Source organism: Babylonia areolata, chromosome 1 (assembly GCF_041734735.1).
Source record: "Babylonia areolata isolate BAREFJ2019XMU chromosome 1, ASM4173473v1, whole genome shotgun sequence".
NCBI lineage: Eukaryota > Metazoa > Mollusca > Gastropoda > Neogastropoda > Buccinidae > Babylonia > Babylonia areolata.
Genome location: NC_134876.1, coordinates 73,051,491 through 73,065,965, shown reverse-complemented (window position 1 = coordinate 73,065,965; position 14,475 = coordinate 73,051,491). Strand labels below are relative to the sequence as shown.

At 40.0% G+C, this 14,475-nt stretch overlaps 1 protein-coding gene across 1 annotated transcript in view; it reads left to right on the top strand.

The window, feature by feature from the left end:
* LOC143287172 (tubulin-specific chaperone D-like) overlaps positions 1-14,475 on the top strand; it is a 43,964-nt gene that overhangs the window by 24,007 nt on the left and 5,482 nt on the right. The window contains exons 23-33 of the mRNA XM_076595119.1: positions 891-945; positions 2,318-2,476; positions 3,297-3,437; positions 4,887-4,970; positions 6,176-6,331; positions 6,978-7,116; positions 7,504-7,625; positions 9,366-9,443; positions 10,573-10,662; positions 11,065-11,152; positions 12,095-12,204. Of these exons, the coding sequence (XP_076451234.1) occupies positions 891-945; positions 2,318-2,476; positions 3,297-3,437; positions 4,887-4,970; positions 6,176-6,331; positions 6,978-7,116; positions 7,504-7,625; positions 9,366-9,443; positions 10,573-10,662; positions 11,065-11,152; positions 12,095-12,204 (1,222 nt within the window). The remainder of the gene's footprint in view (positions 1-890; positions 946-2,317; positions 2,477-3,296; positions 3,438-4,886; positions 4,971-6,175; positions 6,332-6,977; positions 7,117-7,503; positions 7,626-9,365; positions 9,444-10,572; positions 10,663-11,064; positions 11,153-12,094; positions 12,205-14,475) is intronic.

Sequence of the window (14,475 nt, the reverse complement as noted above, 5' to 3'; positions counted from 1 at the left end):
GAGTTAGATTTTGAAGAAAGAGACAGTAGTCAAGTGGTTAAAATGTACTTTCAGTCTTATTCTTAGGGTCCTGGGTATGAATTCTGGTCATGGTGTTTAGTAGGGTTAGGGTGGAGGTTTCTTCCAGTTTCCCAGGTCAGCAGATCTTCTTCGTTCATAGGCTGCAACTCCCACGTTCACTTGTATATACACGAGTGGGCTTTTACATGGTTAACCGTTTTTATCCCGCCATGTTGGCAGCCATACTCAGTTTTCCGGGGTTTGCATGCTGGATATGTTCTTGTTTCCATAACCCTCTGAACGCTGACATAGATTACAGGATCTTTGATGTGCGTATTTGATCTTCTGCTAGAGTATACTCATGAAGGGGGTTCAGTCACAGGCAGGTCTGCACATATGTTGACCTGGGAGATCAGGAAAATATCCATCCTTTACCCACCAGGGGCCGTTCCAAGATCCTAACCTGGGGCCCTCAGATTACAAGTCCAACGCTTAAACCAGTCTGCTGTTGCGCCCATCATCAGCAGATAAACAGAACTGCCAGTGTCTGTCTGTACACCTGTCGATTGTATTTGTGTGCAGAAGATCAAATGCACACGTTCAGTACCCTGTAATCCATTTTAGCGTTTGACAGGTTATAGAAACAAGAACATACCCAGCATGCACACCTCCAGATAAGGAGTATGTTTATCTACATGGCAGAGGGTAAAGTCTGCCATGCACTTGATCCACTAGTACATGAGAGTGATTGTTGGGGTTGTACATTTTAGTCAGCTTTCTTATTAATCTAGAATCAGGTAATCAGTTAAATGAACATTACTAGAATTTATGTCAGATTCATATATATAGATGATGACTTTGATTTTATGCTGTATTTCTTGCGTTTCCAGAGAAGATCATCAGCCACTATCTCTCTCAGCTGAAGGCATCCTTGGAAACGACAAGGTAGGTATCTTGTTGTTGAGAGAACAATAATGTATAGAATGTGAGCAAAAAGTGAACTTGATTAGGAGATTATGAGTAGCAGAGAAAATTTTTCTTATCCAGGTGTTTTGGGAATGTAAGTTTTACAAGCACAGAAGTATTTTGGGAAAAAAGATGCAAAGGACCATTATTGCAGTCCTAATGATCTTATGAAAGGGATTACCGTAAAGATCGGTCTATTGAGCGCACTGGTATATAATCCGCACCCACTAAATTTTGGAAAAAATTGAACTTTATACATACATAAGCCGCACCGGTTTATAAGCCGCACTTATTTCCAGTACCGGAACACATACTGATACTACAGAAAAGCTGTCAATACTATAGGTTATGAGATGACCACAACGAAAAGCAAGCGAAAATACTGCTAGTGCCACAAAAAAATAATAAATAAACACAACGAAAATAAGATCCATCATTTAGGGATAGTCACATTTATTCAACGTCATCCTGCTCACTGAATCCACTAAAATCTTTGTCTTCAGTGTCCGAGTTGAAGAGAACCAGCACAGCTTCCTCACCATCTTGTCACTGACTTCAGCCTCGCTTTCACTAAGTGGAGGTCTCTGCTGGTTCGTCGCTTGCACTGTTGTCTGCTAGGTCGATCGCCTTCAATTTGAAGGCTGCATCATAGGCATAACGTCGCGTTTTTGGCATGATGAGGGTGTATGCTTGAGCAGAGTAGAACTGAATGTTGATCTGAAGGCTTTAATGTGTGCAGATTTGATTTATAAAACCTGAACAGTTAGCACACTATCCTGAAGCTCATCCAAAAATTCATGGACAGAAATCTTGATTTTGGTGAGTTGAAGGGCAGCTAAGAATAGACGAGAACGTGACACTCCTGGGATCGTTAAAATCCGCAAATAAGCCGCATCATTGTATAAGCCGCAGAGGCTGAAGCTGGGGTAAAAAGTTGCAGCTTATAGACCGAACTTTACGGTAAACATTGGAAAGTATTGTAAAACGTCTGTGTAAGGACCCTGATATTGTCATAAAAAATAAACTGTTTAAAATATGTTAGAGCCCCCTACAAAAAAACACACAAAAAAAGAAGAAAAGATGATGTACATTTCTTCTTCAAAAGGTTAATTTTGTATGTAAATTTGAGACATTGGAATGGGCCACTTTGGTTTGATTGCCTTTGTCCTGTATTCTGATTACTTTTGAGAGAAAACAAAGTCTTAGCCATGTTTTTTTTGTTTCTCTCTGTCTCTCTTTAATATTTACCTATTTTAAATTTATTTCGGAGATATGTGTTTATCTGTTGTTGTTTTTTAAGTCATTGCAGTGATGTCGTTGATGAAACACTGCTGCGTTGTGTGACATACAGAACAGGATACAGCTTGGCACTGGGAGCTCTTCCAGAGTTCATGTTGCACAGTCGTTTAGAGGACGTGCTGACAGATCTCATTGCCGGCGTCCACCCCACCAGCAAGGCTGAAGAGAAGATGGCTGAAGCCAGGAGAGATGTCATCAAGGCCATTTCAAGGTCAGGGAATGGAGCAAAACACAAGCAGACAAGCAACAAACCGAGTGTGTTAGGGGATGAAGCAAACACAAGCAGACAAGCAAATAAATAGCTCATTATTCTTCTCAGCTAACCCAGCATGACTGTGTCATGTCATTGGACAAAAATGTGGTTACAACATGAAGGACCGAAGAACAAAATGAAAGTGAAAAAGTTGTGGAAAAAATGTTGTAGTTTAAGTTCAAAGGAGATAAGGTGCCTGAATAATTTCTTTCATATTTGAATAATTTAGGTGCATTTGTGTTTATTCTAAAAATTTTCAAGAACATTTTTTGATTGTCTATAAAATGAAAAGAAATGAACACCAGATCTTGACATGTTTGCTGGATAATGTGATAGGCAGTTCTTCATAAGCATAATCTTTGACAATTTCATTTTATTTTTTTTTAGTTAATTTTCTTAGCTGTTTGGCTTGGCACTGATTTTGTGTTATTTGAACAGTCAGTGTATGAGTACTGAATGCTGTTGGACCCCTGGAAATGGAGTATGGCTGCATACATGGCAAGTATGAAGTGTTGTGGTATCAACATTGTGCTGAACTTGAAGTTAGGAAAGGCAAGTTCTTTCCAGGTACAACATTCTTGGTTTAAAAGGTTTTTTGATTTCCTTAAGGCCAAAGCATACTTACTTTCATGAAACTCAAATACAAAGAAGCAGCATTTTCTGTTGCACATGTAGGAGTTTCTTGCATATTTTTTGCATATGTGGACATAGGTTTTATGGCATCTGCTTTGTGCAGTGTTTTATGACAATGACTTGACAAACGCTGTATCATTTGCAGTGTATGTAAGACTGTTGGAGTGCACACGGATGGCAGTCCGCAGTGCTGTGTGTGCAAGTCCAACCTCCCTTCCATCTACAACACTTTGATCTCTGCCCTGAAGGACTACACTATGGACAGCCGTGGAGATGTTGGTTCCTGGTAAGTCTTAAAGATGTTGGTTCCTGGTAAGTCTTGGAGATGTCGTTTCATGGTTGTCGGTTCCTGGTAAGTCTTGGAGATATCGGTTCTTGGTAAGTCTTGGAGATGTCAGTTCCTGGTAAGTCTTTTCGATGTTTGTTCCTGGGAAGTCTTAGATATGTTGATTCATGCTAAATGTTTTAGATGTTGGTTCCTTGTAAGTTGGTTCCAGGTAAGTCTTGGAAATGTTGGTGTCTACAAGGTCTTGGAGATGTTGGTTCCTTGTAAATCTTGGATATGTTGTTGTCTACTAAGTCTTGGAGATGTTGGTTCCTGGTAAGTCTCTTTGATGTGTGTTCCTGTTAAGTCTTAGAGATGTCAGTTCCTGTTAAGTCTTTTAGACACCAGATAGTGTGATAAGACCTTTTGGCCTAAGAGGCTTTCTGGCTCATAGTAAGGTGTTCCAGTCATTGTTTCTGTAAAAGATGGTACTAAGATTCATGGGTGATGTGAATTAAGATTGGTAAAGTTATAGGCTTGTGGAAGGGCTTTTTGATTGTCATAGACTCATTGGTTCAACCTTGCACTTTTTAATTGGATTTCTGGCTGTTTTTCCCCAGGACGAGAGACAGCTTTTGTTGGACTGTCATTTGACTTTACCCATTCAGTGTGGTTCTTGTGTTCTTGAGAGCTATAAAAAGTCTTTTTTTTAAAATTAATTATTTTTTCTTTAGATGGTCACAGGTGAAAAACAATCCTTCTAGTAATTATTGGGCAAGTATTGATCCAACTGTTCTGTGATTGAGACAGGTTTTGATCTTGAAAAGATTATATTCAACAGATGCTAATAGTTAAACAGTAACTGATAAGACCTTTCATTTGTTTTAGTTAAAAAAATTCTTCAATAGAAAAAGGGGGCAAGAGATAACTCTTGTTTCAGTCGGGTTTTCTATTCTGTTTCCTGTGGCAGTAATGGGAAGTTGAACATTGAATCAGCAATAGAGCAGGATGAGAAAAAGATATGTGCTAAATGCAGGCAGGTTCTTCAGAAAGCTAAAGGAAAAATTAATTTTGCTATCAGCACATTGTGGAGCTGTTGTTACTGATAGGATGGTGAGTGTATGTTCTCAAATTCAAGAAAAGTTCTGCTTTCAATTTCAAAATTTATAAAGATGACAAATGTCAGAAACATTCTAACTTTGAAATCAAAAAGATAAGCCCAGCTTCAAGGTAAAAACTGCTTTTATCATTACTTTCCTTGAAATTTTCCCAAGCAATTTTATAGAATGGTTTGGTATACTCTGAACATATGTATGGATTTGAGAATAATATGTTTATTTGCTTACATGAGTGTTGTGAATGCAGTTCAGTTATCAGCTGTTTTTGATGTTTATTTTGTTCTTTTAATTTATATCCTCCATGTCTCAAAAGGGGTGAAAGGAAATTAAATCTTGAATCTACTGTGTGCAGGGTGCGGGAGGCTAGTATGACAGCCCTAGGGGAACTGACAGAAATGGTGGTGCAGGCAAACCCAGCACTGTTGTCCAGTAGTGTGTAAGTCCAGACTGTCATCATTTTTGTGCTCAAACAGTAATGGATATGTTTAACTTCTTCAGAACCTATACTGTTGTCCAGTTGTGCGTAAGTCCAGGCTGTCGCTGATGGTTATGTTAAACAATAAGGGATATAAACAAATCCTGTTTAACTTCTTCAGACCCAACACTTTCATCCAGTAGCATTTCAAGTCCAAACCATACGTCCCTACGTTCATGTTACAAGTGAAAGCCAGTTTAACCACTTCAGACCCTATAATGTTGTCCAGAATTGTGAAAGTCCAGACTGTCCATGTGTTTATATGTTACAAGTGAAACTTGTCGAACCTTTTCCACCTTCTTCACCCTTCCTCCAGTTTGCTGGCTGCAACTCACACATTCACTCACTTGTATGCATGGCTATGATTTTGTTTTTTACTCCCCTTTGCAGGCAACCATACTTGAGGGTATGATCTTGTTTCCATAACTCACTGAACAGTGACTTCGTTAACATGACTTTAAAAGTGTGTTTAATATTACACTGTGACTTTAAAAGTGTGTTTGATCTTCTGCATGCAATTATGCACAAAAAGGGTTCAGGTAATTGCAGGTCTGCATATCTGTTCACTTGAGAGATGGGGAATCATCTCTACCCATAATCCACCATGTGTAATGTCCAAGGCTTGAACCACTCAGCCATTGCTCCCTTCAGATGTTCTGTAAGTAGTCAGCAGTGTGCAGCACAGCACCATTTAAGCACAAGGCAAGATGCAGTCCCCCCCCCACCCCGCGCTCCCTCATCCCTCAAAAAGCTCACTGCTATAATTTGGGAGGAAGGTGGCAGAATGGTTAAGATACTTATATGCCAATACAGTGTCCACAACAGGCTTGATTATGATTCCGGTCTCACCCTCTCTCCAAAGTTTGACTGGAAAAATGAACTGAGCATCTAGTCATTCAGAAGAGACTATAAACCAAGGTCCTGCATTCAGCATGTGCTTGGCACACTGAAAAAGAACCTCTGGCAACATAAGTAATGCCCTCTGGCAAAGTTCTGCTGAAGAAATCCACTCAGATAGACACACAAATATTCATGCATGTGCTCAAGGCCTGGCTAAGCATGTTGGGTAATGCTGCTGGTCAGGCATCTGCCAGGCAGTTGTGTAGGATATATGGAGTTGTCTGAACCCACTGACACCTCCTTGAGAAACTAAAACGGTGTTTCAGAGTGCACGAGATGATTTGTGGCCTAATACAGCAGGCCTGTGAGAAAATTGACCGGACACGGGCTGTGGCTGGACAGACACTCTTCAAGCTGCTCTACTTCCGACCTGAAGTGCCTCATATCCAGTGCAGAGCAAAGCTTGAGGAGACCTTTCCTGAGTGAGTTGTTTCTGTGTGTGTGTGTGTGTGTGTGTGTGTGTGCGTGTGTGTAAATGATGAAAAGAAAGAAAAAAGCATACACTTTTAAAAATTCAGCCTGTAGATGGGTTTCAGTGCTCCATGATCTCCCTAATGTAAGGGTTTGATATTTTCATGTTCCTTGTTTTGCTTTGTTTTTGCTTTTGGCCTTGATCTGCACAGGAATAAGATCTAATCAGTTTGTTAGCTGTGGCATCATGTCACAGTATGTCATCAGAACTGTCCCTGCCCATATAGAGAAATGAGTAGTAAGATGGAATTGAAAGTCAGCAGTGACACAAAAGATATTAAAGAAAACCACTGATAAGCCACATTGCAAAAGGAAAAGCTTAAAATCCAGGAAAGGTTTTAGGCAAGACAGAGTAAAACCTTTCAAGATCGTCCATGCAGCGGTTGGCCATAAAAATGATCAGCCCTTAAGACTGGGGATTGCATTGATTGAATGAGCAGATGATGGACTTGGCAGGGCATTTTATTACGGAGTTGGCCGCAAAGTTTGGCCTAACAGCAAACCAGTTAGCCTAATTTGCATCAGTCTGACATGGTAAGTATATTTACATGAACAGGGAGTATAATACAAACTCCCCTTTTTTTGCTGTGACTGCAGGTCACAGTACCAACATCAGAACTGGGCCCTGCCCATGTACACCTTTGCCTGCTTTGCCAAGCTGCTGGGCGAGCCCACCTACACCCACTGTGTGCTGCTGGGGATGACTGTCAGTGTGGGGGGGCTTACCGAGTCCCTGGTGGGTGACAGTCTCTCTTCTTTGTCTTTCTCTCTCCATTCCACATGCATGCTATTCTGTTCGGTCTGAGCTACGTGTATTTCTGGGAACTGCCTAATTGTTTGCCCCTTCCCCTTTTGTGCATAGGCACACACACACACTGACTACCCAACCACATGCGCACTCATACACACATGCATATAAACTCAAGCATACTTGCACAGAAAACACATACGTTCTGCGCGCGCGCGCACACACACACACACACACACACACATATACTCATGTACACACGCGCATTCATTCACACACATGTAACACTTCTCGACTATTGTAATATTCTGTTCTTTTTCAGTTTTGAAATTGGTAGCAAAAGGTGTGAATGTTTTCTATTCATGTTGTGTCCAGGTGAAACATTCCAGTCACCATCTTTTGGATCACCTGAAAGAGTTGAAGGAAGATGGCGTTGCCCTGAAGGCTTTCACAGAGTCCCTCCTCAGCATCTTCCAGGAGTACCAGAAAAATGACAGGTGGCGCAGATTTTTTAAAATTTATTTATCTTCTTTAAGAAATAAACACTTCCTTAAGAATAAAAAACAAAACATTACACAATGCTCCTGCTATCGCACTAGGTCATTTAGAAACACATCACATTATCATTTGGTAAGATGTCCTGGTTTAGAAATACATAAACATCATTGTTATAGGTACAGAAATAACACACACACACACACACACACACACACACACACACACACATACACACCAACAAAGAAGGCATGTAGATGCACCAAAAAGAAAAAAAAAAAGGAGAGAGAGAACAGTGGTGCTCCATAGGAAAAAAAAGGTGAAGCAGGGGTGTGTTGTCAGCTGGAAGAAAGGCAGAGAAAGGTTAGGTGTCATAGGCAGGAGGGAAGAGAAAGGTATGATGTCATATGTAGGAGAGAAGAGAAAGGTGTGCTGTCATATGTAGGAGGGAAGAGAAAGGTTTGGTGTCATTGGTCGGAGGGAAGAGAAAGGTTTGGTATCACAGGCAGGAGGGAAGAGAAAGGTTTGGTATCATAGGCAGGAGGGAAGAGTAAGGTTTGGTGTCATATGTAGGAGGGAAGAGAAAGGTGTGCTGTCATTGGTAGGGGGGAAGAGAAAGGTTTGGTGTCATAGGCAGGAAGGAAGAGAAAGGTTTGGTGTCATATGTAGGAGGGAAGAGAAAGGTTTGGTGTCATATGTAGGAGGGAAGAGAAAGGTGTGCTGTCATAGGTCGGAGGGAAGAGAAAGGTTTGGTGTCATAGGCAGGAAGGAAGAGAAAGGTTTGGTGTCATATGTAGGAGGGAAGAGAAAGGTTTGGTGTCATAGGTAGGGGGGAAGAGAAAGGTTTGGTGTCATATGTAGGAGGGAAGAGAAAGGTTTGGTGTCATAGGTCGGAGGGAAGAGAAAGGTGTGCTGTCATAGGTCAGAGGGAAGAGAAAGGTTTGGTGTCATAGGTAGGGGGGAAGAGAAAAGTGTGCTGTCATAGGTCGGAGGGAAGAGAAAGGTGTGCTGTCATAGGTGGGGGGAAGAGAAAGGTGTGTCATGGGGTATAGGGGGTGGGAGAAGAAAGGTTGGAGGAGGAGGGTGTGGGAGATGGATTTGTGTGCATTCTTGAGTGACAGAGAGAGTAATTGAATAAGTTGGGGGACTGTGTCTTGACGCATGCCGGGTATCTGTGTGTGTTTGTGTGGTGTGTGTGTCTGTGTGTGTGTATGTGTTTGTTGTCTGTGTGTGCATGTGTGTTTATTATGTGACAAAAGTCAATGAGAGAGTGAGTGTATGTGTGTTTTCAGTATAAACAGAAGAATGCAGTACTTGAAATGCTGTGAACAAAAACCTTACAGAAAGGTTATTAACGGGCTGAGTCAGATTTTACCAACAGAAATTGCCATATTCAGTGTGTAGTCATGAATGGGCAAGACCATTTGTTTCTCTATCAAAGTGGATTTTTCTCTAGAATTTTGCCGGGGACATTTGTTGCCGTGGGTTTTTACATCGTGCATACACAAGGGACCAATTTATTGTCTCATCTGAATTACTAGCGTCCAGACCACCACTCAGGGTTTAGTGGAGGAGAGGAAAATACCGGTAAGTGAGGAATTCAAACCTGTGCGCTCCTGTTCTCTGACTTCCTAGGTGGAAGCATTACCACAATGCCAACACTCCAGTGTGAAAGACTGACCAGCTGTGGATCTCGGTGAAGGTTGTGTGTTGCAGTGTGTCAATACAGTTGTGTGTTGCAGAGTGTCAATACCATTGCTGAAGATGCTGGATTTGCTTCTTGGCCGTCAGTGCTTTGATGGACTTCCTGGGGAATTCATGTGAGTTTTACTATTTCAGCTGTTCTAAGTGCTACTAATTGCCACAGTATTCACCAGATCCTTGTCATTCTGTCTGCGTTTTGTTATGTTTGTGTGTCCTTTCTTTGGCTGATGAATCTGTCAGTCTTCCCCATTCTAGTTTGTGTTAGACCTGCAGATAGATTTAAAGAAGCTTGTGCGTTTTGGACAAACGTAGCTTGCGTAATTCTGTTTCATGTGTGGAAAAGTTTGCATTTTTTTCTTCTAAATATGCACTACTATAACTACAGAAATCATAACATAAATCTGTGATCTCTGAGCAGGACATTTTGCTGCTTTGCTAAAAGGCAAGTTATTTAAAAGATATGTGTCTAGGAACAGAGAACAGACAGGCATTCATTATTGCATGGGGATTCATTCTATGCAGTCTTGTATCAGATAGCTACCACTGTACTGCTGACTGGCAGGTATGGTATTCTTCAGACCAGTTTTTGTCTTGATTGAGACAATGGGTAGATTTAGAAAGTGGCACACTTATATCTTTATTACAAAGTATGGAAGTAATATGGTTGTTTCAAACTGGAACAGAAATCCTCAGTTTCTTCTTCCTGACTAGAGACTGTGTGTGTTCACAGTCAGAAATGTTTCTCTGATGTGTTTCTTTCAGCTGTGAGAGAGTACTGTGTTTTTCAGTGTCAAACATGCCTACTGTTTTGGAATAGCAGTATGTGTTATGGAAAAACAGAAAAGTCCATGACCATTCCGGATGTCACAGCTGCAGATCGTGTGCTTCAGAAAAAAAACAGCAACAAACAAACAAAAAAGAAATGTTGGCACCCACATGTCTCTTGACATCTGCACAGTAATCAGCATGATGACTTTAATATGTGCACATTGTGTAAATAGAGGTACATTGTTTATTTCCAGTCTGAAAGGGAAAAATTGTCTCATTGTTTCAGTGGTTTTGTGTGTGTTCAAACATACATACATGTACATATTTGCATAGCTTAACATTTGTAAAAATATAACGTGTTTATGACAGTCTTGAAAATTTCAGTTTATTCCTGATTTTTCCACCAACTGTTCATGATGATAAGATTGAGGGGAGGCATGTGTGATGTGAAGAGTGTTGTGCTCGGTGTTGTTGCAGGGAGAGTTTTCCAGTGCAGCTGATGGATCTGGTCAAGCAGGAAGTGGCTCGCAGTGGAGATCCCAACAAAATCATGGCTGCTGCCGATGTGTGAGTGATGATGTCACTCATGTGCTGTTCTGTGTGTATCTGTGTTTGTCAGAAGGGAAAGGGGGGGTTGTAGGAAGGGGGTATGGGAGGGCTTGCATGTGTGTATTGAGCTTTGCTTGATGAGAGAGAGATATGAATAATATGCATTATTATTTTTCTCTGTGTGTGTACTTTCTCTGTGTGTGTGTGTGTGTGTGTGTGCGCACGTGTGCATGCATGCATGCGTGTGTGTGTGTGTGTGCGTGTGTGTGTGTGTGTGTGTGTGCGTGTGTGTGTTTGCATGTATAAATATGTTTTGTTTTTGCCCTTTGAGGTTATTTTATTTTATTTTTTTCTCACATGTTGCTATCCTGTTTACACATTAATGAAACATGTTTGTGTTTTTTCTGTTTCTCTAAACAGGTTCTGTGGCATGCTGCAGTTTCCTACAGCTGTTTGCCAGAAGGCTCTGTCCCAGCTCAGTATGTTCCTCTGTCACAAATACCCTCGAGTGAGTACATTGATAATCCTCTGTCACAGGTACCCCCAGATGTGTGCATTGAATTGTTACCTCTGTTTTCCATCACTGCTAGAGGATGGGGGAGGTTGGGGTAGAGAGTCCTGGTCACAAGTGATGAAATACAATAAAAGTATTTGTTTCATTGTCTTATGAATTTGTGTGTTTGCATGTGTGTGTGTGTGTGTGTGTGTGTGTGTGTGTGAGTGTGTGTGTGTGTGTGTGTGTGTGTGTGTGTTATAATGAATTCCTGCTTGGTTGATTCGTTTGTGGTGGTTGTGATGATTTTTTATTTATTTATTTTTTTTAGTTTTATTTTTTTTGTAAACAGATTCTCCATCTATATATTTTGATTTATTGCTTTATTGCATTATTTATTTATTTCCTCTATTGAAAGCAACCCAAACATTCTGCATTAACGGTAACAAACAGCACTGAGGTTTGAGGCAAAATGATCTAAAAAGTCAAGAGGTTAAAAGTTCCCAAGCTTTTCACAGCCTTCGGGACAGTGAACTCATATCCACTGTGTTGAAGGCTTAGCACAGAAAAGTGGTGGACACTCCTCTCCTAACGCCGTATCTTCCCCACCAAAGTCAGGTACCCATTCACACCTGGAGTAAAGTGCCTTTCCCAAGTACACAGCACCATGCCATAGTGGAGCCACAAACTTTTAGTACTGGTGAACACTGGATCAGAAGTCCCAGCCATTGACATTTCTGCCACAGCATCTCCTGTGTGCCCCAAGTTAATTGTGAAAAAGAAAAGAAAAGAAAACTGAAAAAAAGAGAGAGAAAGAGAGAGATACCTTCCAAAATCCATGGGAAATATAGTTTAATGTTGATTTATTCAGCTGAAGTTGTTTCGTCATAACTGTGGGGAGGAGGAGAAGGAAGAGTGAAAGAATTAACTGATTCATCCATTTTTTTGCTACTTCAGGTAAGGAAGGCAACTGCCAACAAACTGTATGAGGCAGTGCTGACCTATGACGAGGTTGCTGCCCCTGAATCCTTTGATGAAATCCTGACCCTGCTGAGCGAAACGAAATGGTCAGTTTGCCTTTTGTTCTTTTTGCCTTTCATGATTTATGGCCTGAAACTAGAGTAGATTTATTTTATTTTATTTTATTATTTTTATATTTTATGTTCAGATGTGTCCATTGATTAAAAAAAGGGAAGAAAGTCTTGTCAATGTGAAGAGCAGTATGTTGTTATCAGTGTTTTGTAATTGTATTTTCTACAAATGCTGTCGTTTTGAATTGCCTCATGTTTTACTATATTGTGTTATATTGTGTTGTGTTACATTTTGTCACAACAGAGACAAAGGGGAATGTGTTGCTGCAGTGCAGCCTCACTCCTTTTTGACTCTCTTGTGTAAACAAAGTGAGTCTGTGTTTTAATCTGGTGTTTGGTTGTCTGTGTGTGTGTGTGTGTGTGTGTGTGTGTGTGTGTGTGTCTGCATGTCCGTGGTAAACTTTAACATTGACATTTTCTCTGCAAATACTTTGTCAGTTGACACCAAATTAGGCATAAAAATAGGAAAAATTCAGTTCTTTCCGATCATCTTGTTTAAAACAATATTGCACCTCTGTGATGGGCACAAAAAAATAAAAAAAGAAGCCAAATTATATGCAAACTGCATTTACTGTTATATTTATATTTTTTTTATTCTCTAAACTTGGCACTTTGATCTGATTTTCTGACACAGCAACAAGAGCAGTCATTATTATCATTTTTGTTCAAACAGGAACTTCTTTTGCTAAACATGGAAGTTTTATTTATTTTGCAAACGTTTTGGTGCAGATAGTAAAAAAGGGAAATTAATCTGTAATTAATGCTAGGGGACTTAATTTGCTTTAAACTGATCTTTCTCAAACATTACATTTTGAAATTATACTCAATACATAAAAAGCTTGTGTGTTTTACTCTCAGTGTACAGGGCTTTCACTATGTTCATTCGCCCAAGTGGTCTTTTTCGGAAAATACTAAAATCAGTATGACGAGTGGACTTTATAGATCTGTTGGCAGAGCCCTGAAGGTCATGGGCAAAAATCAGTTGCGTACACATATTTATACACATTCAAAGCGCGTGCTTATATTCTTCGCGAACGCGAACGACGCCATTTTGTTTCAAGTTGTTGACCTGCCTGTTCAATCCTATATTCAATGGACAATACACGATAACATGTGATGGAAAGTTGGAGAAGGAGACCGTTAAATATTTATTCAGAGAAAGATTTGTGAACGCCTCATCACTTACTGGATTATGCCCCAAACTGCCATAAAATATCCACAGAATCAGTCGGAATTCACAGTTAAAAATTGTAAACCATGCGAGTTAATACCCTTGAATTGATGAAACGAAAAAATTTCCAGTCTTGACTTATCTCAAAATGAAGTCCTTTTCACTTCATACGACGTTTAGAAGTACTTGTACTTGGCTGTACATGTTATTAGTTTAACAAAATACTAAATTTTCATATCAACTTTAAAACTATAAAACTAGAATGAACATAAAAGAGAAATTGAATCGACCATGTTGTACTACATTCCCGGCAGGTGTAACTAAACTTGTTCATCTATCTAGATCTAGAGAAAACGGCTAAATGTTGCAGTGTGATTGCGGCGATAGCCACGTCTCCTTTACCGTGGACTTAAAAAGAATTTTTTTTTTATTGCCCTTAAAGATTTTTTGAATGCCCAAGATACAGCAGAATAATATGATTTAAACAGCGTTCTCACTGCGAATACCGCAATTAATTTATCGCCCTTTAAAAAAGTATGTTCAAATATTAAATTTTTGAACGTCAGTTCAGGAGCCACAATAGTGTAATGGGTAAGACAGTTTCTTCTCACCCGATCACGCGGGGTTCGAATCTGGTTAGGACTTTTTTTTCTTTTTTTTTTTTAACCTGAAGCTTTATAATAACAAATACAGAACACATTTTAACGATTAGATATTTTTTTTTTTTAAAGTGTATCACAAGTGAGTCTTGAAGGTCTTGCCTCTCTTGTTTGGTTTTTTTTTTGCCTGGAAGTGTACTAATTTTGTTTTTTGCCTTCAGAGCGAAATTTTCAGCAGAAGTTTGCGAGGGACAACCCTTTTGTTGCCATGGGTTCTTTTTGTGTGTGCTAAGTGCATGCTACATAGGGGACCTCTGTTTTTCATCTAATCTGAGTGACTAATTCATATATCGTTATAAGTGATGCCTTCTGTGTTGATTGACTGGTTGGTCAGTCTGGTGACAAATTTCTGCACTAATATGTATTTTATAGACAGTGTATATATATATACACACATATTCCCCCCCCCACCCTCCC